Here is a 22,513-nt window from a genome sequence, read left to right as displayed (position 1 = left end):
CTAGCCATATTTCAAATGCTTTCAGTGGCTACATGCAGCTACTGACTGCCATATTAGACAGCACAGATATAAACTATTTCCATCACAGCAGAAAGTTCTATTGAACATCACTGATTTGGAGGTAACTCATTGATTCTATGAAAGTATTCCATGAAAGGGTTCTTAAATACAGTAGTTTCAGTATTTACAGGGTGTGAGGTTTGACACTCAGAAATATGACCTTAGTGCCTCTAAATGTTTTTTTTTATATAAATTTATTTATTTGTTTGTTTTTTGGCTGCACTGGGTCTTCGTTGCCGTGTGTGGGCTTTCTCTAGTTGCAGCGAGCGGGGGCTACTCTTCGTTGCAGTGCACGGGCTTCTCATTGCGGTGGCTTCTCTTGTTGTGGAGCATGGGCTCTCGGCACACAGGCTTCAGCAGTTGTGGCTCGCGGGCTCTAGAGCGCAGGCTCAGTAGTTGTGGCGCACGGGCTTAGTTGCTCCGCGGCATGTGGGATCTTCCCGGGCCAGGGATCGAACCCGTGTCCCCTGCACTGGCAGGTGGATTCTTAACCACTGCACCACCAGGGAAGCCCAGTGCCTCTAAATGTTCTTGGCAGGTTTTCTTAGTGGTCAGTGGACAAGCCTTTTTGGATCCCAACACAGAGTTTGGTACATAAGTACTTAATATTTGCTGAATGAATGAATGAATGGACAGCATATTAATGTCTATCCTTCAGTGTCTGCCATGAGATACTTACAGATGCTCGTGGAAAGCAATGGGATTTTTTTTCTACATGGAAGATTTTTATGAGGAGAAATAAGCATCAGCAGATGGGGCAGGCAGCTCATGGACCCTTTGGAGACAATAGAAATGAAGCTGAAAAACAAACGTCTGTCCAAAGGGAACTCTGATATTCAAGTGAAAAGTTTCAGACCCAAGGACACATCTTGCTTCTTCAAACACTCATTACTTGTAGCTTTTACAGACACGAAGGTAAGGTCTGGGAACGTGCTCTGGAAGATCACACCGCCTGCTGCCATTTCTCAGTATTTTCCCAATATAATTTTGCTAGAAACGAATATAACCACAAAGGCAGCAATCATCCAATTACACTGTCTGTGCCACTGACTCTTACATCCATATTTCCCCTTCCCTCAGTGTCCTGTGACTCAATCTATATTGCTGTGCCTATCAAGTGACTTCTTGGAAAGAAAGAACTGTTGAAAAACAAAACTCAAAAAAGACTTTAAGTTAACATATACAGAGAAAAGCAGTTCCACTGGTCCTTAACCAATAATCACGTGAAGGCCAAACAAAAGAAACTACAGCTCCTTCTGTTTAAATTTTTCTACTTCCCTTGTCCACAGACTGAAGAGCCATAGGAAGAGCCAAGCTGCTCCATTTCTGTAATTCACTTTTTCTTAGCAAAGGTCTGGGAACAGAAGGCAAGAGAAACAGGGAGCAGCTGCCACCTGATCTTTTTTATTAATGCCCTCGGCTCACCCCCCATTCTCCTCCTATTGTTTCAGACCCCTTTCTCAACAACCTAAGTCCCAGCTCACTAGAAGAAAAAACAAGGAAAAGCAGACTTCTCTGTGTCAACACCCACAGTTACAGAAAAGTCTAGGTCACTTCAATCATGTGAGGTAACTGTAAGTTAATATAGGTGAGCTTTACACTCAATTTTAAATTGTTAATCTGCTTTATTTTGAATCCCAATTAATTACTTGTAACCATATGGAACTCCTTACATAATCCCTTTAGTAATCCCTTTAGACACTACATGTGTTTTTGAAAGAAAAATACACAATTTCCATCTCTTGAGCCAAACAACAATCCTTGTCCCACTATTTAAGCCAACAGACATATAAAATAATGGTTGCTGATGAATTAGTCATCCAATTTCAGATTCCAAGGCCCAGAGAATCTAAACATGAGAGCCAAAAAGCTCAGTTTCTACAACTCACAATGCTAACTTTGAGGACATAGAAGCAGAATGGTGGTTAAGACCACTGGACCACCAAGTTTAAATCTCAGCTCTGCCCCTTATTAGCTGTGTTACTTAACCTCTCCAGACTTCAGACTGGAGATAATGGCAGTACTGACCGCATGGGGCTGTCATGGGGACTAGAGGTAACCTGTGTGAAAACACACAATAAGATCTCAATAAATATTAGCTGTGACTGTAACAATGCAACATGCTTGAACATATCACATGAAATAAGCACTTTCCAAAAGTTAGGCCACAATTTGAAACTTAAAGGAAAATGCTGCTTCTCAGACAACCCACACAAAGCTACTAGGTAAGAAAAGAGCCTCAGGCTCAGGTCAAAATGTCCATTTTCCCTCTTACCCTAACCCCAAGGATAAACTTCCAAAAATGTCCATCGACATGTACAAGTTATTCTGATTCATCTCACTGGCCTGTGACCAGCGAAAAGGGAATTTCAAACTAGATGGTTGTTCACAGTTAAACAGGCCCGGAGAAATGAGTGGTCAGCCGTGGCCAGGGCCTGGCGCTTACACAGAGGATGGGGAGAGAAGCTGGTGACTCCCTCACACCACACGTGTGCCCGAAAGAGAAAATGCCTCGCCACCTCTGTGCCCTGGAGTGTCAACAAAATCCTGCCCACTCAGCACCAACATGGCCCCAGTCTGTTGACCTTCTGGGCACAGCAGTCTAAAGGTGTAAAGCAACTATACTCCAATTTAGAAAAAAAAAAAAAAAGAAACACAGGAAAGGTACAAAGGGACACCCTCTCAAAAAATAATGCCACTGCTAAAATTCTTTCCAGCAAATCTCTGAAACTGCAAACAATACCACAAACGAAAGCTGTCCAGACATGGACACTATGAACAAATGCTCTGGGGAATTTCACCTGGATGGTGCACTACCCTAAACTAAGGTTCGGCTGATTTAACTGTGAAAGAACTTAGGAAGAGCTGAGAGGCAGTACCCTAGGTGGAAATGTCCCCACTCTTAGCAAAGGGAAGCCAAGGACCGCTGCGCCTGGCCACCACTGCATGGGGAGAGTCCCAAATGTTGAGAACCATCAAAGCAGCAGTGACTGGAGGTGAGCCTGGACCCCAAGGTGTCTGTAAGCCTGAGTCACACACTCAGGTAAGGGGGCTTTGGTCACCTACTGATCACCAGATTATTTCTCACAGGCTGCCTAAACATCAATCGTGTCTGAATTCGTTTCTAAAAATTGAGAAGGATCTTCATCCATTACTTACTTCTTAATCCAACCCAAACCCAAAGAAATGCTCTTTTCATAATTGGCAAATGACAACATTACCTCAGGTAAACCTCAAACAAACCAGTCCGGAGGCCAAAGTACATACACATTTTAACATTCACACGTTTTTTGCCTCAGCACTTCTTAACCAAGACTGGGCCTAATCCATTACCACACTGGTGTCTTAGTTTATGAATGATGACAGATGACTCCAGAATTTCTAAAGAAGAAAAATCACCTCTAAAAGGAGTAATGCCTTGGACATGTTTTTTCAGAAAAATGCCAGGCTAAATCCCACTCATATTTTCCACCAGGGTCAGCAAGCAAATACCAAGGTTTTAGAAAGTGAACAGAACCACGGATGGAAAGTATCGCTGAATTTCCCTTTTTCAGGGAACTAATTTGCCGTCTTATATTATTTTTATTTCCAAATTCCCAAGATTTACTAGCCTAAAAGGATTTCCGAGATATCTCACTTTTTTAAGTGCTAGTAGTTAATTAAAAGCAAAATTGAAGCTCTTAACACAACGTACATAGTAAAGCACGTATTATTCTTTGGTCACAAATGAAATGAACAGTGTCAACAAAACCTTTTTTAAAGCCAACACTCATTCAGATTGGCAAATCAAGCTTCTTACACTTGCATTTTTAAAAATAAAATTCAACTGTGGAATTCCACCTTAAAATAAGATTATTTTAGCTTTGCAGCTTCCATCACTCTCCCCCATTCAATGGCCAGGATGTGTTGATCCGTTCACAGAACATATAAACTGAGAGAGATTCAGAAGGTGAAGCTGAGAGTACATCACTGAATAAGGAATGCATGTACACGTTTAGGCGTGAAACCATAAAATGCTGGGGCTGGAAGGCTCCGAGGGAGCACCTCTCCACCCAATCCCCTTATCCCACAGAGGAGGAAATTTCAGCTCCAGAGGCTAAAGGATGTGCCCAAGACAGTGGCAAAAACTCACCCAGTCAGTGATATAACCTACAAGCCAGGTGTCTAAGCACTTTCCATGGTACCCACTCTGCTCCTGTTAGCACAAAAAGTGTGTATTAATGAAATATCAGACAAGACAAACCCACAGAGCTGCCACACGACTTGTGAGACGATATAGAGAGTTGTAGAAGGACATGCATCGAGCCACTAAAAAATTGTTTGGGAAGGTGTTCCTTTATTTTGCTTTGTTTTGCTGGTTTTGTTTAGCATGCCGCATTTATTTTTAAGTGGTGAAGAGGAATTTAACGACTTTTTAAAAGAATATCCCTTGATCTGCAAATACTCTAAGGAAGGACGGTAAAGCCTGTCTTGGAAGAAGCTAGAAAGTGCATTCGCTTTCCTCCAGCGGGGAGCATCCTTTCCCCCCGACGCGACGGCCGCCCCAACCCTCCCCTTCAAGGTCCACCCCAACCTGCCCGCAGAGACCGTCCAGGCCCTCGCTCGCCGGAACCCCGCCCTCCTCTGGGTTCCTCCTTCACAGCTCTGTCCAAGCCGCCCCTCCTAGAAGGCAAGCTCCTTGACAGCACAAAGCCTGTCGCACTCACCTGGCTACGGGGCTCCGCAAAATCCCCTGCAGATACTCAACTATGGCTCATGAATTGGAAGCATCTGCTCCCAGAATCCCGGTGAGCGGAATTTTCCAGACCTCGTCTTCCCTACACCAGCACCTGGACCCACTTAAGAGCTATTCCGGAGTGGAAACCCGGGACCCCAGTGTCTGTGGACAATGACGTCGTCGCATGCGTCGCGTCCTCCGAGGGGAGCGGTAACACTACACATTTGTCATCCAGGCAACCGACAGCATTTTAAACCCACGTCCTCCAAGTGGTGCCTGCTTTTTTTTTTTTAACATCTCACAACATCGCCTGCCAGAACTTGCAGCAGAAACCCGCGGACAAAGTTAAATCCAAGTACCACCGAAGGGCTGCAACGTCTTTCAAGGTGCGGAATCCCCCCCCCACCGCCGGCCGCGCGCCCGCTCGCTGCGCGGGGCTTCCCTGTTCTCCTGACAGAAACCAGAGCGCCGCGCACTCGGCGGCTGAAAAGCGGGGGTCGGGGTGAACCCCCCGAACCGCCACCCCACAGAGCGAGCCTTCCGGCTCCTCACCCGCACAAAGAGGGGGCAGAAAGGAAGCAGTTACCGAACCCGACGTCCAGCGGTCCGGGACCCCGGGGCCGAGCAGCCACAAAGCACCGCCGCCCCGACGGCCGCCCGCGCTCCCGCCCCCGCCCGCCCGCCGGGTAGAGCCTCACCGCGGCGTCGCTTCCTTCCATCTCCCATCGCCCGCCAAGCTGCCGGAGCCTCAGGCGCGACTGCGGGCGGCCGGGCAGCCGGGCGGCCGGCGCGCTCTTTGTCGGGCTCCCGGGACACCGGCGGGCGGCGGGCGCGCTCCCTGGCGGAGGCTGCGGCCGGGCCGCGGCCCACGGACGGCGGGGGCGGGCGCGGGGCCCGAGGGGCGAGGGGAGGGAGGAGAAAGAGCCGGGGAGGGCGGTGGGGCCGAGGGTGGGAGGGGCGCGGGAGATGGGGGCGGGCCCCGCGGGGGAGCGGGAAGGGGGCGGGGCAGCCGGGGAGGTAGGGGGCGGGCAGGAGCGGGGAGGTGGGCGGTGCCCCAGAGGAAGGGAGGGGAGAAACGAGGGGGAGGGGGAAGAAAGGGGGAGGGGCGGGCCCCGCGCCGAGCTCGCAGTCGCCGGTCTCCAGCGGAAGGCTGCCTGTTGCTTCGTTCGTCTGCCTGAGGAAAGTGAGCCGCGCTTCCGACTGAGTTTCCTGTCAGGAAGCGCCGCGAGGGGAGCGGCGTCTCGCGTGCTCCCGGGACTAGCGCCCGACACGCCCACGCGTCCCATTGGGTCGCGGCATCCGGGCGGGGGCCTCTGGAGTCCGTGTAGGAGTTTGCTCGCCAGCGACCCGCCGACCCTTTCCAAGTCCAGTCCCTCGAGGCAGATCCTGCGCTCGCGGCCACCGCGGTCCCGGCTCCGAATGCGCGTGCCGGGGGATCCCGGCGTAAACTTCCAACCGAAGTGCCGCAGACCGATGCCCTTTTTCCTCTTCGCCTCGACCTTGTGCGGCAGAGACCGGGGCTGGGAAGGCGCCCTCCTCTGGCCGAGGGAGGGGGAGACCTAAGCACCCCCCCCGGCCCCCGGAGGTCCGTTACCCGCGGAGAGCGCGCTCAGCACCTGGAGCAGAGCCCCGCGTGGCCGGCTGCACGGTGCTATGGTATGAGGATGTTGCAGCCTTAGAGTCTGGCTTCCGTGACCGCTGGAAGATGTCCAAATAAAGGGAAATGGCTAACAATGGCCAAGCGTTGAGTCGGGGATGGAGGGTCAGGCTCCTTGGTGGCCCGAGGAGCCAGCCCACCAGGTCAGGGTGCAGGAGGCCCCTGAGTCTCCTGCTTTGCCTTGCCCCATTCACAGCTGCCGGTCAGCCAGCGGCGCCCACCAGCGGAACCAGAATGAGGGGGTGGATGCATTTATGCAGATCCAGTCCAGCTTCTGAAAATGGTCGTAGTCCGTGCTCCCCGGCCAGAGCAGAAGTTTGGGCAGATGCGTGGCTTCTAAAGCACCCCAGTTACTTGGGCATATTTCTCTTTTATGGATCCTCCCCTCTTGACAGAATGACGCAAGGAAGACAGTCCCTGTGAGCCTATTCTCAATAAACTCCTACCTTCCTTGAACCGGGAGGTCTGATGACTTTGTTGGCAAAGAATCAGGAGTAAAACCAAGTAGGAAATGCTGTTGCTACCTAGGGCTTGACCGCTGGCCTGGTGGCCTTTACCTGGAAAATCAACCGACAGCTCATACATGGAAGAAGGTCAGGATTTTGAGCTGAATCTAAACCCATACCAACGATGCCCAGACATAACTCTTCATAGAAGAGGCAGAGTAGACGGAGATTTGCATGAGCTTACTAGTTAAGGGACGTGGTAATGGACACCTATAATCTGAGGCTCTGTTTCCTCAATTACTGAAAGAGGATAATAATAGCTTGAAGAACTGTTACTAGCATGACAAGTTATGTAAAGTTCCTGGCCCCTAGTAAATGTTCAATAAAGAGGCATTTCAAAAGTTAGGCAACAGAAACATTTTCATCACAAAGCAAAGGTTTTTTTCTCCCTGAATTCAACAACATGTTTTAAGATTTTACTTACAAAGCTGGTCACAGCTATTAAATAATCATTCATTCTTCCCACCTTAAATAATCAAAGGCATAATTGTAGGAGATTCTGATCGGCATAAATTAGCCAGTGTTGCCACTTCTGATTTGACAAAGCCCAAAGCAAATCAAATAAAGGTTGACATCGCATTTTGCCAGCATGTATTTTGTGGATAAATATTTTGTTAGGTTTCTTGAAATATTGGGAATAGAGTATGAATTTGCATTTCTGCTACTCTAACCCGCAGAGATCCTAGGCACCCAGCTCAAAAGATCACAGTTGTGCTCAAGTTCGGTGTCAGAATACACAGACATCCACCTTGTAAAAGTAGGGAGGAGGCACACCGGCCAGGGAGGAGCAACCACTCCTAAAGAGGTATGGGCTGGTCTGTATTTATCCAGTGCCATATGCCTCCCCGAACTCTGCCATGAGCCCTGTGTTGTGTTGTGGAAAGAGAAAAGATAATTTAGGCAAGACATTAGGTACCAGCGGTCAAAAGAAGAAATGAAAAGGAAATGGAAATTCTCTCATGCATGATTCATGCATACAGTTAATCCCCACTATTTCTGAAGGCCAGTTTGAAGAACCAGATTGTGGAATTTTTTTTTCTTTGTTTTTTTTTTTTTTTTGTACAAGAGTGAATATTTATTTAGAATGGAAAAAAAACTTTAATACAAATTTCTAAAAGTTGACAAGTTACGAACACACCACCAAGTCCAGAAAAATCACATATTTTATTAATTAACTTCCTAAAATACCTTTACAGTACTTTTCCCCCATGTGTTTTGGCTGCATACTTTTGATCATCTCTTTGGAATGACTTTTTTTAACAGCTTTATTGAGATATAACTTATACACCGCACAACTCACCCATCTAAACTGTACAATTCAATGGGTTTTAGTATATTCACAGAGTTGTGCATTTTATAAAAATATTATCACACCAAAAAGAAACACTATATTCTTAGCAGTCACTGCTCTTTTCTTTCTAACCCCCTCAGCCCCAAACAACCACTAATCTACTTTCTGTCTCTATGGACTTGCCTATTCTGGACTTTTCATATAAATGAAATCATACACTATGTGGTCTTCTTGTGACTGATTTCTTTCACTTAGCCTAATGTTTTCAGTGCTCATCTGGGACCAGCATATATCAGAACTTCATTCCTTTTGTTGCCAAATAATATTCCACTACCCATTCATCAGCTGATGCATATTTGTGTTGTTTCTACTTTTTGGCTTTTATGAATACTCCTGCTATAAACACTCCTGTGCGAGTTTTTGTGTGGATGTTATATTCTCATTTCTCTTGGGTAGAATTCGTGGGTCATATGTAACTCTGTTTAATTTTATTGCCAAACTGTGCCTCGCAGTGACTGCACCATCTTGTATTCCCATCAGCAATGTATGAGGGTTCCAATTTCTCCACATCCTAACCAACACTGGTTATTGCCTGTATTTTGATTTTATAGCCGTTCTAATGAGTGTGAAGTGGTAGAATAACTCTGTAACATCATTTCTGATGGGTAGAATAAAAAGTCTTTTCTCCAGCATAGTTGATCAAAAGTTGTTTGGTTTTTTTAATTGACACTTTAGAAAAGTTCCTGTCTCACATTCATTATTGAAAATAACATGTACAATTTTACTGTGCTGTCAAATTTAGGAAGACGTCTCAAGTTTCTTTCATATGTGAGCCGTAGGATATGGGGACATTTCAAGTTATTTAGGCAATGATTAACATTAAGTGCTCTTAAATTCATCTTTATTAATATTGTTGTGAATTTTATCATTTCATAGATGTCAGTTGTTTCATGTCAAAAGAGAAAAAGAAAATTTTTCATTGCATTCTATGGTTCACTCCTCGTTTTTACCTGAATTCTCAAACAATCCAAGAGTCTTAAAACATGCATTTTTTAAGTTTTTATTTGAAATACACAAACAACTCTAACCTCTACAGTATTTTCAATTAGAAGACCTCTTAACACATTAATCATTTATCAGTTGTATACAAATAACTGGTATATTAGAGTGGAGAACGTTAGCTTATTTATTGTCAAATTCCTAGCTTCTAGCACTGTTCTTGGTCCATAGTAAAGACTCAGTGAATAATTGTTGAGTTGAAATTTGCCCTTATCCAAGGTAGAATTATTCAACTTACATACACAACAAATATTCAACTCAAATATACAACAATCTAAAATCACATTGTCCTTGAATTTCAGTAGCCCAAGGTGAAACTGAAAGGACAAAATTCACCTGGCATTTGACTACTGAATACTGAATGGATGCTGGATGGATAAGAGGATTGGGAGACAAGAAGCAAAGAGCAAAAATCTGGTCACTGTGCTGAGGTGATTTCAAAGAGCAGAGAATCAGGGGAAGATCAAGGAGGAAGTGACATTGGCTCCCTGTGCTGCATGCGCAGAAATGTTAGATCACAGGCTGGACCCAGTTCACCTTTTCCCCAGGATCCAAATAAGTTAGGCTATGTCTGGGAAGAAGAAGAAGAGGAAGGAGAAGGAGAAGAAGAAACACAAACAACAAAGGTTTCATTCATTCGTATGACCAATACTTCTTGAACATTTGCTATGTATTGTACTAGGTATAGTTCACTGACTTTAGCAGTAAATGAAACATCCCTGTCCTCATGAAGCTTACAGTCTAATGACCTTGGGAAGACAGAAAATATGCAAGATAAGTTAATATTTATAAGACCTGATATGGTGATAAGCATTTTAGAGAAAAATAAAGCAAGGAAGAGGAACAAGGAGTAAGGAGTGTGGGTGTGGGGAGTGGATGGTTGCAAAGGGTGTTTGGAGAAGGCTGCGCTGAGAAGGGGAAATCTGAGTGAGGACCTGAAGGAGGTGAGGCGCCAGCCTCACAGACAGACAGGTGAGGAACTGTGAGTGCAGAGGCCCCGAGGGCTTGCCTGGCGTGTTCAGGCCACAGCAAAGATGTCAGTGTGTCAGTGTGCAGAGAGCCGAGTGAGGACGGGTGACGGCAGGAGGTGTGGTGTGTGGGGCCTTACAGGCCACTGAGAGGATCTGGGCTTTTAACTGACTTTGGAAGCTTTTGAGCAGAGGAGTAGTGGGATCTGATTTCTCTTTTACCAGGATCACCTTGTATGGGGTGTCGGAAACAGGGAAGTGAATTAGGAAGCTAATGCAACAATCCAAGCAGATGAGGGTGGCATAGACCAGGGTGGAAGCAAAGGAGGTAGTGAGAAGTGTTCAGATTCTGTCGTATTTTGAAGGTTGAGCTGACAGGATTTGCTGATCAATGGATGGTGGAAGAGAAAGAGAGTCAAGGATGACTCCAAGTGTTTGGGGGAGAACCGCTTGAAAGATGGAGTTGGGAAACTGAGCTGGGAAGAATCTGCAGGGGAGCAGGACTAGGCGGGGGACGTCAGCGCTCAGCTGTGGACATGGTGAGTTACAGGCCTCTTTCAGACACCCAACGGTAGTGCTGCATAAGCAGTTGGAGATCAGAATTCAGGGAAGAGGTTGGTGCTGGAGCTATAAATTTGGAAGTTAGAATAGAAGTGGTATTTACACCTGTGAAATGGGATGAGATCACCAAAGGGGTGGAGGAAGAGAAAGAGAAAGTCCAAGGCAACGCTAAGATGTTAGGGGGATGCGTAAGAACCAGCAGAGGAGGTTGAAAAAGTAGGAGGAGAGCAGGTAGATACTCTTAATGGAATATTGTCAGGTTATTTTTACATGAAACTTTTTGCTCTCTAAAGTTTTCAGTTAGCATTTTCTCTACTCTGCTGTCTCCCTACACCCTGCAATCATCACTTCTCTTTTTATCAACACGTTCATTCTATCATTTTCAAGAAGAATGGAAGAGAGTGTTTATACCTATGTTCTAGCAATTTCTCACTTTGTCTCAAGCTAATTTGTTACGCCTGACCTAGTTACTAATATTTGTTTACTATTTTTTGCAAAAATAATTACTTCTAGAATTCACTAAAAAAGATATTTAATTAATATATAGGTTTCCAGGCTGATAGAAATTGTTTATTAATTAATTTGTATTTAATTTCTGTATTTTTTGTTACAAAAGAAAAGAAGTGCCAACCACAGCTTCTTGAAATTATAACAAGAAAAATCGAGTGGAATGACTATACACATTAGAACCAGGATGTTGAATAAGTTCCATTCCTGGTATAACCAAAACTGTCCTCCACAATCATTTCATTCGGTGGGAGAAACTCTTCCCCGTCATTAAATGAAAACTTGGCAGGCCCAGAAATTGTTCAGCTCACTCTAGACACAGGGTCAGTTCAGTAATTAAACTACCCAGTCCTGGAGAGCCCAAACTTGACCTGACATCAGATCTTCTTCCCTGCTTAGCTGGAAGTGTGCTATGGGAAGGAGAGTGTAGGTGACAACGTCTGCTCCTGTTCCACAGCCCTAAGTACCCACTGGGACACCTCCTCTTCTTACTGATACTCTCCAGTCCACCCCAATGGATAGACCACAGGAAGGTAGACCCCAGGCCAACTCTCTTGCACGTGGCCCACGTCTGGTCCACAAGAACACTCATGGCCTTTGCTCAGCAACTCTGAAAGTGCAAGCTAATCCCAACCACACAGCAGGGGATCTCGGGCCCTGCCCCTAGAGCACTCAGCTCTCTCTCACACTGAGTTTCCTGGGAAGCAACAGTCTCCATTAGCTTTCTGGGGCATGAGTGAGGCCACTATCCTCAGTGTTTTCCAGCTACAGGGAACAACTTCAAATTTCTCCAACGACTGTCTTTGAAGTCCCTTTATGAGTCTTGGGGTCATAGAGTAGAACCTCCCACCTTCCCCTAATGGGGAGTAGAACCAGGCGACAGCTCTAGTCACCATGTCCTCCCAATCTCCTTACACTCACTTTTTTTTACAGCTTTGATCTAACTGTGGGATCCAAGATTGTGGAGCAGGATCTCAGGACCATTTCCTTAAAAATCTGTACATGGGGTGGAGGTCTGTTTCACATTCACTTTGTACACTTTCATATCTAATGCATTGACACCTCAGTGGAACCTGAGACAGAAAGAGGCCCATTCTACCTACCATCCTCTTATCTTTCTTGACTTGAAAGAGTCAAAGCATTTTTTTCTTGCTATAAATACATGTGTACATATGTTTACATGGACATTTAAGTATATACATTACATATTGTACATCTGGATATAGCCTTAATCACCTCCATTGTAGATTTATATGTTTGAAGGTGATGACTGAAAGACTGGTACCCTTGTGGACAGAAATCACTGAAAAAATCCTCCATCTACACCTAGCCCAATTCACCACGACCACACTGTGGACATTGGGACACTTCATATTACCTATTCCTCATACCCATCCTGTCCAATTTGATAACTACTAGCCATATGTAGCCATTTAAATGTAAAAGAATTAAATTAAATTAAAACCCAGTTTCTGAGCCTGACTACTATATTTAGACAGTGCAGTCACAGAACCTTTCCGTCATCACAGAGTTCAGCTGGACAGCAAGGCCTCACACGGGCTTTGGCACACAGGAGGCACTGAATGGCAAGTGAAAGTTTGGTCCAAAGATACTGTCACCAGAAGGGGGACCCAGAAGTGGGCTCTTGTCTAACACTCAGAAATGAATTGTCCGAGGAGACACACTTACTGACAAAGCAAAAGATTTTGTTGGGAAAGGACACCCAGGTGGAGAGCAGCAGGGTAGGGGAACCCAGTAGAACTGCTCTGCCATGCGTGCGGCTTGCAGTCTCAGGTTTTATGGTGATGGGGTTAGCTTTGGGGGTTGTCTCTGGCCAATCATCTTGCTTGTGCCCATATTTGGTCTGACTCAGTGTCCTTCCTGATGGTACGTGCATCTCTTAGCCAAGATGGTTTCCAGCATGAGGGTTTCTGGGAGGTCGGTAGGACATATTATGCGCTGGCATCTCCTCCCTCCTTTTGACCCCTCCCGAATTCTCCAGGTTGGTTTTAGGTGGCAGCACCATGTTCCTTATCGGGACCTCCTATTGTGAGACAACTCATGCAAGTGGTTATTATCATGCCTGGCCAAGGTGAGTGGTTTCAGCCAACAGTTCCCTAACAATACCATATGATTGCCCTGGTTTATTTTTCTGAGAATATAAAGCTTTTTAGTACAGCACTAGGTACTGACTCAACCATCAAGAACAAAAACCAAGGTACATAGGTATAGCTGCTTTTCTATTTCACACTTGAAAACCTATCTGCATCCTCCTACTCCACTAGAAAATGCTTTACCGTCCAAATAATTACTGAAAATATTTGGGGAAAAGTCCCTATTTCCCTCAAAAAACAAATTACTTTTTCAGAATTATTCCAGTGAAAAGGAATTGTTTCAAAAGCAGTGTTTGTATTGAAGGGGGATTCCATATAAAAACTACTTTGCTGAAATAAGCATTTCACGTATAATATTTTTCCAGAGTAGAAATGACCTATGAAAATTACCGATGCCTGAGTGCGTTCACACTGTAAAAGTACCCTGGTGTTCAAAAGCAGTCTTTATTGTCACAATCCTCACAATCTTTCTGGCAAGGCTTTAGTGATAATGGCAAATCCCAGAAGCTGAATCTGTAAATGTTCTGAATTGTGACCCCAAGAAAATCAGACCAGACTAGACTTCAGGTGCAGAGATGACCACACCTTCTTTATTTACTTCCTTTTTATCTCCTGCCCAAGGCACATTGCCCAGCACAGAGGAGTTGCCCATCAAATGTTCCCTGAATGCATAGATGAATGAATTCTCTCTCCTTATTTTGGGAGGGACTAGCATGTGGTTTAGGGATTCCTTTGATTTCAGTGGCTCTACAGAGAGAAATGTTGGTGAACACTGTCAACAAAGCAGGTAAGAGAACTTCCGATAGAACTCTCATCTAAAAATATCTGCTTTAGGAACTCTTACATTTGAAAATTTCTGTAACTGTGTTCATGAAAGGAGAGAAATCTACCCATTCTCTCTCCATTTCCCATTAAAGACCCTCATTCTGGACACATCTGCTGAATTACCTGCAAGAGTTGACAAGTTCCTGGGGCTGAATTCTGACCGGGTGGCTCTTTTCGAGTCATCTCACTTCTGAACTCTGTGAGCCCAGCTATTTTGGCCCTATTGATTCATATAAATCCACAGTCAGGAACCCTGGAGAAAAGGGTTTCTTTCCTTCAAAATCAGCTTTATTGATGGATAGTTTACATACTGTAAAACTCACCAATGTTAGTGCTGCGGTACTGTGATTTATAATAAGAAATATACTTGATCTTCCTCCTGCTCCTGACACAGAGCTCCTGAAGATCTCGAAATTCCTAAGTGGTGAGAGCAGAAGCGTCTTTTGTTATGTTGATGGACTGACTTTAGAACCTTACCTGAGGGTGGGGGCTAGTTGCAAGGAGAACCAACCCTGTGATTAAAGGGCTAGAATTTTCAGTCCCACCCCCTTGACCTCTGCGAAGGGGAGAGGGGCTGGAGGTTGAATTGATGCCAATTGCCAGTGACTTAATCAACTGGGCCTATGTAATGAAGCCTCCTTAAAAAAACCAAAAAGATAAGGTTCTGGGTTGGAGAACACAAGGAACACAATCTTGCCTTTCGTTCCTTAAGGATGCGCCCTTAACCTGTCGGCTCTGATGCTATGTCCAGGTAGATAGTGTCAGAATTGACTTGAATTGTAGGACACCCATCTGGCACTGGGGAACTGCCTAGTGGTGTGGGGAGAAACCCACACACGTGGAAACTGGTGATAAGAATTGTTAAGTTCAGAGTTCAGTGAGCTTTGGCAAATGTATCGAGTTCTGTAAATCACCACTGCAATCAAGATATTTCACACCAGGGCTTCCCTGGTGGCACAGTGGTTAAGAATCCGTCTGCCAATGCAGGGGACACAGGTTCGATCCCTGGCCCGGGAAGATCCCACATGCGGCGGAGCAACTAAGCCCGTGTGCCGCAACTACTGAGCCTGCACTCTAGAGCCCGTGAGCCACAACTACTGAAGCCTGCGCGCCTAGAGCCTGTGCTCTGCAACAAGAGAAGCCACTGCAATGAGAAGCCTGCGCACTGCAATGAAGAGTAGCCCCCACTCGTCCCAACTAGAGAAAACCCGCGCGCAGCAACGAAGACCCAACACAGCCAAAAATAAAATAAATTAAAAAAAAAAAAAAAAAAGATATTTCACACCTTCTCTCCCCCAAATTTCCATGCCCCTTTGCAGTCAACCCCTCCCTCCAGACCCTGGATCCTAACAGCTAATAACTCGCTTTTCTCTCCGCTGTAGTTTTCCCTTTTCTAGAATCCCACATAAATGTAATCATGCAGTATGAAATCTTTTGTCGTCTGCCTGCTTTCACATAGATTCATGCATGTTTTTATATGGATCTGTAGTTTTTCCTCTTTGTTGTTTAGTAGTGTTCCATTATATAGATATATCAATATAATTTGTTTATTCACCAGGTGATGGACATTTGGGTTGTGTCCAGTTTTTGGCTATTACAAAGAAAATGTTATGAACATCGATATTCAAGTTTTTGTGTATAGTGCATATGTCTTTTTCTTGGATAAATATCCAGAAGTGATACTTCTGGGTCATATGGTTAATGTATGTTTATTTTTTTTTAAACGCAAAACGGTTTTCCAAGGTGGCCATATTATTTTGCTTTCCCATCTGCAATGTTTGAGAGTTCCAGTATTCTACATTGTTGCCAACACTTGATATTATCAGTTTTTTAAAATTTTTGGCCTTTTGTGTATGTAGAGTGGTATCTCATTGTAGTTTGACTAGCATTTCTTAATGATAAATAATAATTGAGCATCCTGTCATGTGCTTATTTTCAATTTGTATGTCTTCTTTTGTAAAGTGTCTATTTAAATCTTTTGCCCATTTTCTAAAATGGAATCTTTTTGTCTTCTTTTTATTAAGTTGTAAGAATTCTTTATATATCCTGAATCCAAGTTCTATATCAGATAGGTATTTTGTAAATACATATTTATAAATGTATTTGTATTTGTAAATACATATAATTTTCTCCCTGTTTTTGGCTTGTCTTTTCAATTTCTTAAGTGTCTTTGAAGAGCAAGAGTTTTTAATTTAAATGAAGTCCAATCTGCCATTTTTTCTGTTATGGTTTGTGTTTTTTTTGTTTCCTAAGAAATCTTTGCCTAATATAATGTCACAAAGATTTTCTCCTATGTTTGCTTCTAGAAGTTTTATATTTTTAACTCTTATGTCTACATTACAACTGAATTTTTTTATGTGGTATGAGTTAAAGGTCAAGGTTCCTTTCTTCCTACATGGATAGCCAATTGTTCTAAAACCATTCTTGAAAAGATTACCCTTTCCTCATGTAGTTATCTTGTTGAAAATCAACTGAGCATATATGTGTGGGTCTATTTTTGAACTCTCTTCTATTGCATTGATCTTACCAGTTTTTAAAAAATTTTGGCCTTTTGTGTATGCTAACTAAATAAGAGTGGAAGATAAAACCATGAGCAAAAGTCTCAGCGTCATAGAGGGAAATAGGAGGAACACTAGAGATGATGTAACCCGACCTCTTTGCCTTACAGGTGGGGAAACCCTTTACAGATTCTTGGCACAGCTTGAAAGACACTTATTTGAGTACCGTCATCATAATATTTTACTTTATAAATGTCCTAGGTGGACACATCCCATGATCTGCTCTATTTTGGAGCAATGATCACCTTCTAGGGGGGCCTTCCTGCCACTCAGCGTGACTTGGGGATGGATGCTCAGGCCACTGGACCCCTGAGGGGGGGACCACTGGAGGAGGCCAACCTGGGGGCAGTGGGTCCTATCTGGGCCCTTCACTCCAGCCACTGTCTTCACTTGTCAAATGAGTTACAAATAAAATGCTTTTAAGATTTGTAGAGCAATTTAATATTTTTAAAAAATCAACATTTCATCCTCTTACACTAACCCCAAACACACACCCACACACCTCAGAAATGAGACGTGGTTTTATCTATCCCTTATGTTTATTTGTTAAACATAATGTTTAGAAACAAAATTGAAAGCCAAGTTGATTTCTTTCGTAATTTAAGCTATATTAACCTGCTACTGATTTTTTTCAGATGAAAAATATTTCCAAAAAAGGGTTAGTAATTTGTAGTTGATGGATATTCAACATTAATGTCAGACTGTAGAACTTGCCTCTCATTTCGTTGTGAATATAAGTTGAATATGCACATATTACAGTTAAAGAACTTCTGAAACTTTTAACAATAAGAAGGAGGGCTACTTTAATGCTCCAAATTTTGTCATTTGGTTAAAATGTCATGTAGCTGTCACACACACACAAAACAACAGGACATCTTCAAATCCATTTTGTTCAGAAAAAAAGACTTTTTATGTGATTTCTAAAAGTTATTTAATAGCTAGAGATACACAATCATCATATTTTTGGATATGAGATTTTTTTCTCCTTTAATTTTTTTCTCCTTTTTGGTTTACTATAGAAATTGCCCATACTAGTTTATATTGCTGATGCTGTTATGGTGCTTTTATAGTAAATGATTAATTCTAGAATGGTTATCCGTAAAAGGACATTTTTCTTTTCTCTTTTAGAATATTTTTTGTTTTTCAAACCTTAATTTTTATTTCTTCTAAGGAGTGGGGTTTCTATTGCATCTAAAGGATCTATGTAGATGTAGGGCTTAAAAGTGAGAATCAGGACAGATTTTAAACCTCTTCTTTCTTGCTCTCCTTCTCCTTCTGTCTCCTTTCTACCCTGTACTGCTTACACCCAGCCCTGCACCCTTGCCTTGGTGACCTCCCTAGGATTTATTTTCTCTTTCCTTTTCCCTGGGCTCCCTCTCAGCCTCGCTGTAAAGTTCTCAGTCTATCCCTGGTCTTCTCAGCCTGTTGTCATAGTGACAACCACACTCCCCGGAGTAGCAGTCTCATGAGTGGTTGGGATGGACCTGACACGAGGTCCCACAAACAAGCCTGTAACTGTGTGGACTTCAGCGGCTCTGGGCAGACGTTTAGCAGCTGGGCCAGAGCTGTCACCATATGGTGTTGTTGGAGAGAAAGTAAGAAAAACGAGAAAGAAGTCCACACTGTTAAAAACCTAGGCTGGGGGGAGCGGCTAGCGGGCGCCGGGCGGCCGAGTGGCAGAATGAAGACCAACGACCTGGCAGCAGCCCCCGGGGATGCTCTGGGCATGGCCTCGGGAACCCCACAGCAGAACAGCCAGAAGGCAGAGGAGAACCCCAGCCTCCTGGACGCGCTCCTCCGCGACTTCCCAGCCCCGCTGGGCCCGGAGAGCCCTTTGCCATGGAAGGTCCGAGGGACGATGCTGATCCAGGAGGAGGTGGAAGGCGAGCTGGCTGAGCTGGCCGTGGGCTTCCTAAGCAGCAGGAGCGCTCGGCCGCCACTCGCTGCCTGCCTGGCTGCTGCAGACGGACCTTCCTGAGTTCGGGAAGTTGCCGGAGCAGGAGGAGGAGGAGGACGGAGATGAGGAGGAGGAGGCCCCTGTGAGCCTGCTGGACGCTGCGGGCCTGGCGCGGAGCCTCTTTGACCGGCTCTGGGAAGTGTGCAGCCAGTGGCAGAAGCAGGTGCCCGTGGCTTCCTGGGTCCCGCAGCGGCAGTGGCTGGTCTCCGTGCACGCCATCCGGAATGCCCGCTGCAGGATGGAGGACCACACGTGTGCCACCCAGCCTTCAACCTGCTCTTCGGCCTATCGGACTCTGTGGACCGCGCCTACTTTGCCGTGTTCGATGGGCACGGAGGGGTGGACGCCGCGAGGTACGCGTCTGTGTACATGCACGCTGTTGCTGCCCACCAGCCGGAGCTGCCCACTGACCCCGCGGGGGCCCTGCGAGCAGCCTTCCGCTGCACCGATGATATGTTCCTCTTGAAAGCCCCGCGAGAGTGCAGATAAAAGCTACGTTTACACTGTACCCTCATCTATAAGCGTGCAGCAGAATTACGTCTAAAACAACACAAGTACGGTAAAAAACACCTTATTGCTAAAAAATGCTAGCCGTCACCTGAGTCTTCCAGTCGTGATCTTTTTGCAATAGGAACATCAAAGATGACTGCTCACAGGTCACCATGACAGAGAATAATAATAATGAAAAAGTTTGAAATATCGCAGGAGTTACCAAAATGCGGCACAGAGACAGGAAGTGAGCAAATGCTGTTGGAAAAATGGTGCCAATAAACTTGCTCGGCGCAGGGTTGCCACAAACCTTCAATTTGTGAAAAACGCACCATCTATGAAGGGCAATAACGCGAAGCAGCAACACGAGGTCCACCTGACCCTCCCCACCCCCCAAACACCTCCCCCGGGCAGGTCTCCCTAGGCTGCTGGTGTCCGCAGTTAGCGCGATGAGGCGCGTTTGTTTCTGAAAGAAGAAAGGACGCATCCGGTCCCTCTGTGACCTTACCGCCCACTGAACCTCACCTCGGAACCTCGGGGGTCCTCCTAGCAGGGTGGATACTAAGATCGTGTCCATTTCTGAGATCGGGAAACAGGCCCAGAGAGCTGAGGCCTGGCCCAGTCGACAAGGCAGGAGGAGATGTGGGGCGGGGAGGGAGGCACCGTCATCAGATGCTCTGAGCACAGACCTCACCAGAATTAACAAGGCTGCATTTGAATCTGAACAGAAAACCTTCCAGGTCTAAGACTGTGAGCTGGGAGCCCCGCCACCCAGGAGCTCAGGGCTGCCGCTCTAGTCAAGAAAGATTCTCTGAAGCAGAGCTGTTTAGCTTAGGCTGTGTTTATTAAAAACACCTTTCCTGAGACGTTAAAAAAAAAACAAACCTAGGCTGGTTCATTGCCTGCTCACTGATGAGGAGTTAAAGGACAAGGTAAAGATAGGTACAAATATTTAGAGAAATGTGACTATAGACAGATGACATTCTGGATAATAAGGGAAATGACGTGATTTTAGAACATAGTGAGCCACAGACTTAGGGAAACTAGTTGGAAAAAAATCTCCATTTGAAAAGGACCTAAAGGGTCTCGGAGGAAAACTTGGCAGAGACTAAACAGTCAAATTAGTGAGTGTCTTTTCTTAGAATTAAGGCTAGCTCAGGACGAAAATCTGAAAGAGAACAGTTTGCTCCATATAATACCATTTTACCAATAACACTACGTCACAAACCTAGTTCACCCAAGTATTACATTATAGTAAGAATCCAGTAAAGCAAAGGTTGAAGGATGAAAATAAAAGTCCTTCCTCCTTCCCCTCCTCCCCAAATTCATGGAATCATGGACCTGGAAATCGTCTATTTCAACCTTATCCTCAAGGCAGGAAGCCCTTATACAGCAGTTTTAACAGGTGGCCATCCAGGTTCTGCTTCATTACTTCCGGTTGACAGAGAAGTGAGTCATTGCTTCACAAAGCAGCCCATTCTATTTTTAACAAACTTCAGGTAAAAATCCTCCACTAATAAAGAGCTAACACTCATGCTCTATGTACTCTGTGCTAGGCAGAGGCCTCCGTGCATTAGCTGGGAATCCCCACACGACCCCGTGCAGCAGGCCCGTGGCTCAGAGCAGCTAACCCCACCACAGCAAGGACGGGGTCTGGATTTAGGTCCAGCCTGACTCCAGAGCATCCCAGGTAACCCCTGTGCCGTGGGGCCGCAGGTCACACATGCCTCCCTGTAGCTTCAGCCATTCACGCTGGTCTGGACACCAGCGGTCAAGCCACCACTCCCATTCCTCTTCCACTCCAATAGCCTTCAGACACTTGAAGATGGCAACTGTCAGCTCCCCGCCCTGCCCCACAACTCCTCTCCTCACTGTTTATTCAGCGGCAAATTTTTGGAAGCCTCTTTCATCTGGATGACCATCTTCTCAGGATGGGTACTGAAGAGCAAACACAGTAGATAAGGTATAAACAGAGTAATAATTACAGATGAAATTGTCATGTTTTGGCTACCAGATTGAGTGGAGGAAAAGATTTTATAGGTAACAAGCATAAAAATTATCTTTATAAATATTTGCTACTGCATGTATTTATGTGTACTCGCAAATCTTTTCATTACTAACATAGTAATTATCATTCTAAACACATTATAGTGCTGCATAATGATAACTTATTGCCCAAACTGAATTATATTTCAGGAGCTAAGAATGAATTTGATGGATGCAACCATTTCTGTGCATCTCTGCTACCATGGCAACCAGTTAAAATAGGTTTGTTTAATTAATTAGTTGTCGGTAAAGCACTATGAAGATGAAAACTGCTATTAATAGATGCACAGTGTTTGGTATTAACGCTAGTGTGATTAACATAAACATAAAGTGTTTATGGCCGGAGTAGACCAATTCGTTTTCCATTAACAGCCATATTTCATCATTGAATTAAGAAAAGGATTTTTTAAAACTTTTATCACCTTTTTATTTTTAAGAAATTTTCTAGTCTCTCTTTTATGCTTCTCTTGGCCAAATCTTAACCTACTCACATCATACACTCAGGCAGAAGAGAAAATTAGTGATAACCAAAGTTTCCTGATGAAAAAGGATCATCTTCTGATGGTGGTGACAATACTCAAATGCCACTGCTGAGCTTTTCCGTTTCCTAAAGCTGAATGCAGGGTATGGAGATTGCCCCGAGTGAGAGCTGGGGGAATGGCCACATCATCCGCCAGGACCTACTTCCCAAAATGGCACAAGGATTGTTTGCAGGGAGCTTGTCAACCTCCCTTAACTCCCACCAATGCTTATGCAAAGTAAAAACCGCTGCTTGCCATGCAGATGGAACTATGTGACAAGCTCTCCAGATTGTCAAACCTCCAAACAGATGGGCCCCAGGTCTGCCATTGGTTGAAATTCTGGAGCTGCCGTTGCTCCTTTCCTACCTGCCTCCTTGCTGTGATCTCTTGAGTCTCCGGGGAGATCTTGTAGCTGAGCTACTATCATGGAATTTAGAAGTGGGAAGACCCACCCACCCTCTACTCTAGCTCCCTGCATTCTAACAGGTGAGGTATTTCACAGATGAGGAAAAACAAAGTTCAGAGTTAGCCGAACTCAGAGAGTGCTGGGCTGGGCTGGGCTGGGCTCCATTTGGATTGTGGTAGGGTTACGTGGCTGGTTGGAAGTCTTATCCTCAGGTAGACTGAGAATACCCTCCGCTATCCTAGCTTAAACCAGATCCATGAACCTCTGGCTG

General features: G+C 45.0%; 1 protein-coding gene and 1 pseudogene across 10 annotated transcripts in view; one reads left to right on the top strand and one right to left on the bottom strand.

Annotated features, from left to right (window-relative positions):
• Nucleotides 1–22,513, bottom strand: part of PSD3 (pleckstrin and Sec7 domain containing 3) — a 560,140-nt gene that overhangs the window by 484,580 nt on the left and 53,047 nt on the right. Inside the window, exons 1-2 of one of the 9 annotated variants that reach the window (XM_082444214.1) lie at nt 5,476–6,636; nt 4,193–4,255 (exon numbers count right to left, since the gene is read on the bottom strand). The exons of 6 other annotated variants lie outside the window; for them this stretch is intronic. In XM_082444214.1, coding sequence (XP_082300340.1) covers nt 4,193–4,255; nt 5,476–6,063 — 651 coding nt within the window. In that variant the 5' untranslated portion in view covers nt 6,064–6,636. Of the gene's footprint in view, nt 1–4,192; nt 4,256–5,475; nt 6,637–22,513 lie in introns of those variants that run through there. 2 more of the 9 variants (XM_082444215.1, XM_082444217.1) reach the window with 2 other exon arrangements.
• LOC309651475 (protein phosphatase 1F pseudogene) lies at nt 14,678–21,199 on the top strand (annotated as a pseudogene). The gene has a single exon. The product of its transcript is annotated as a protein phosphatase 1F pseudogene (transcript).

The sequence above is a fragment of the Balaenoptera physalus genome, assembly GCF_965194825.1.
Source record: "Balaenoptera physalus genome assembly, chromosome: 21".
NCBI lineage: Eukaryota > Metazoa > Chordata > Mammalia > Artiodactyla > Balaenopteridae > Balaenoptera > Balaenoptera physalus.
Note: the sequence above shows the minus strand (reverse complement) of the source record. Positions and strands in the feature narration are given on the sequence as shown.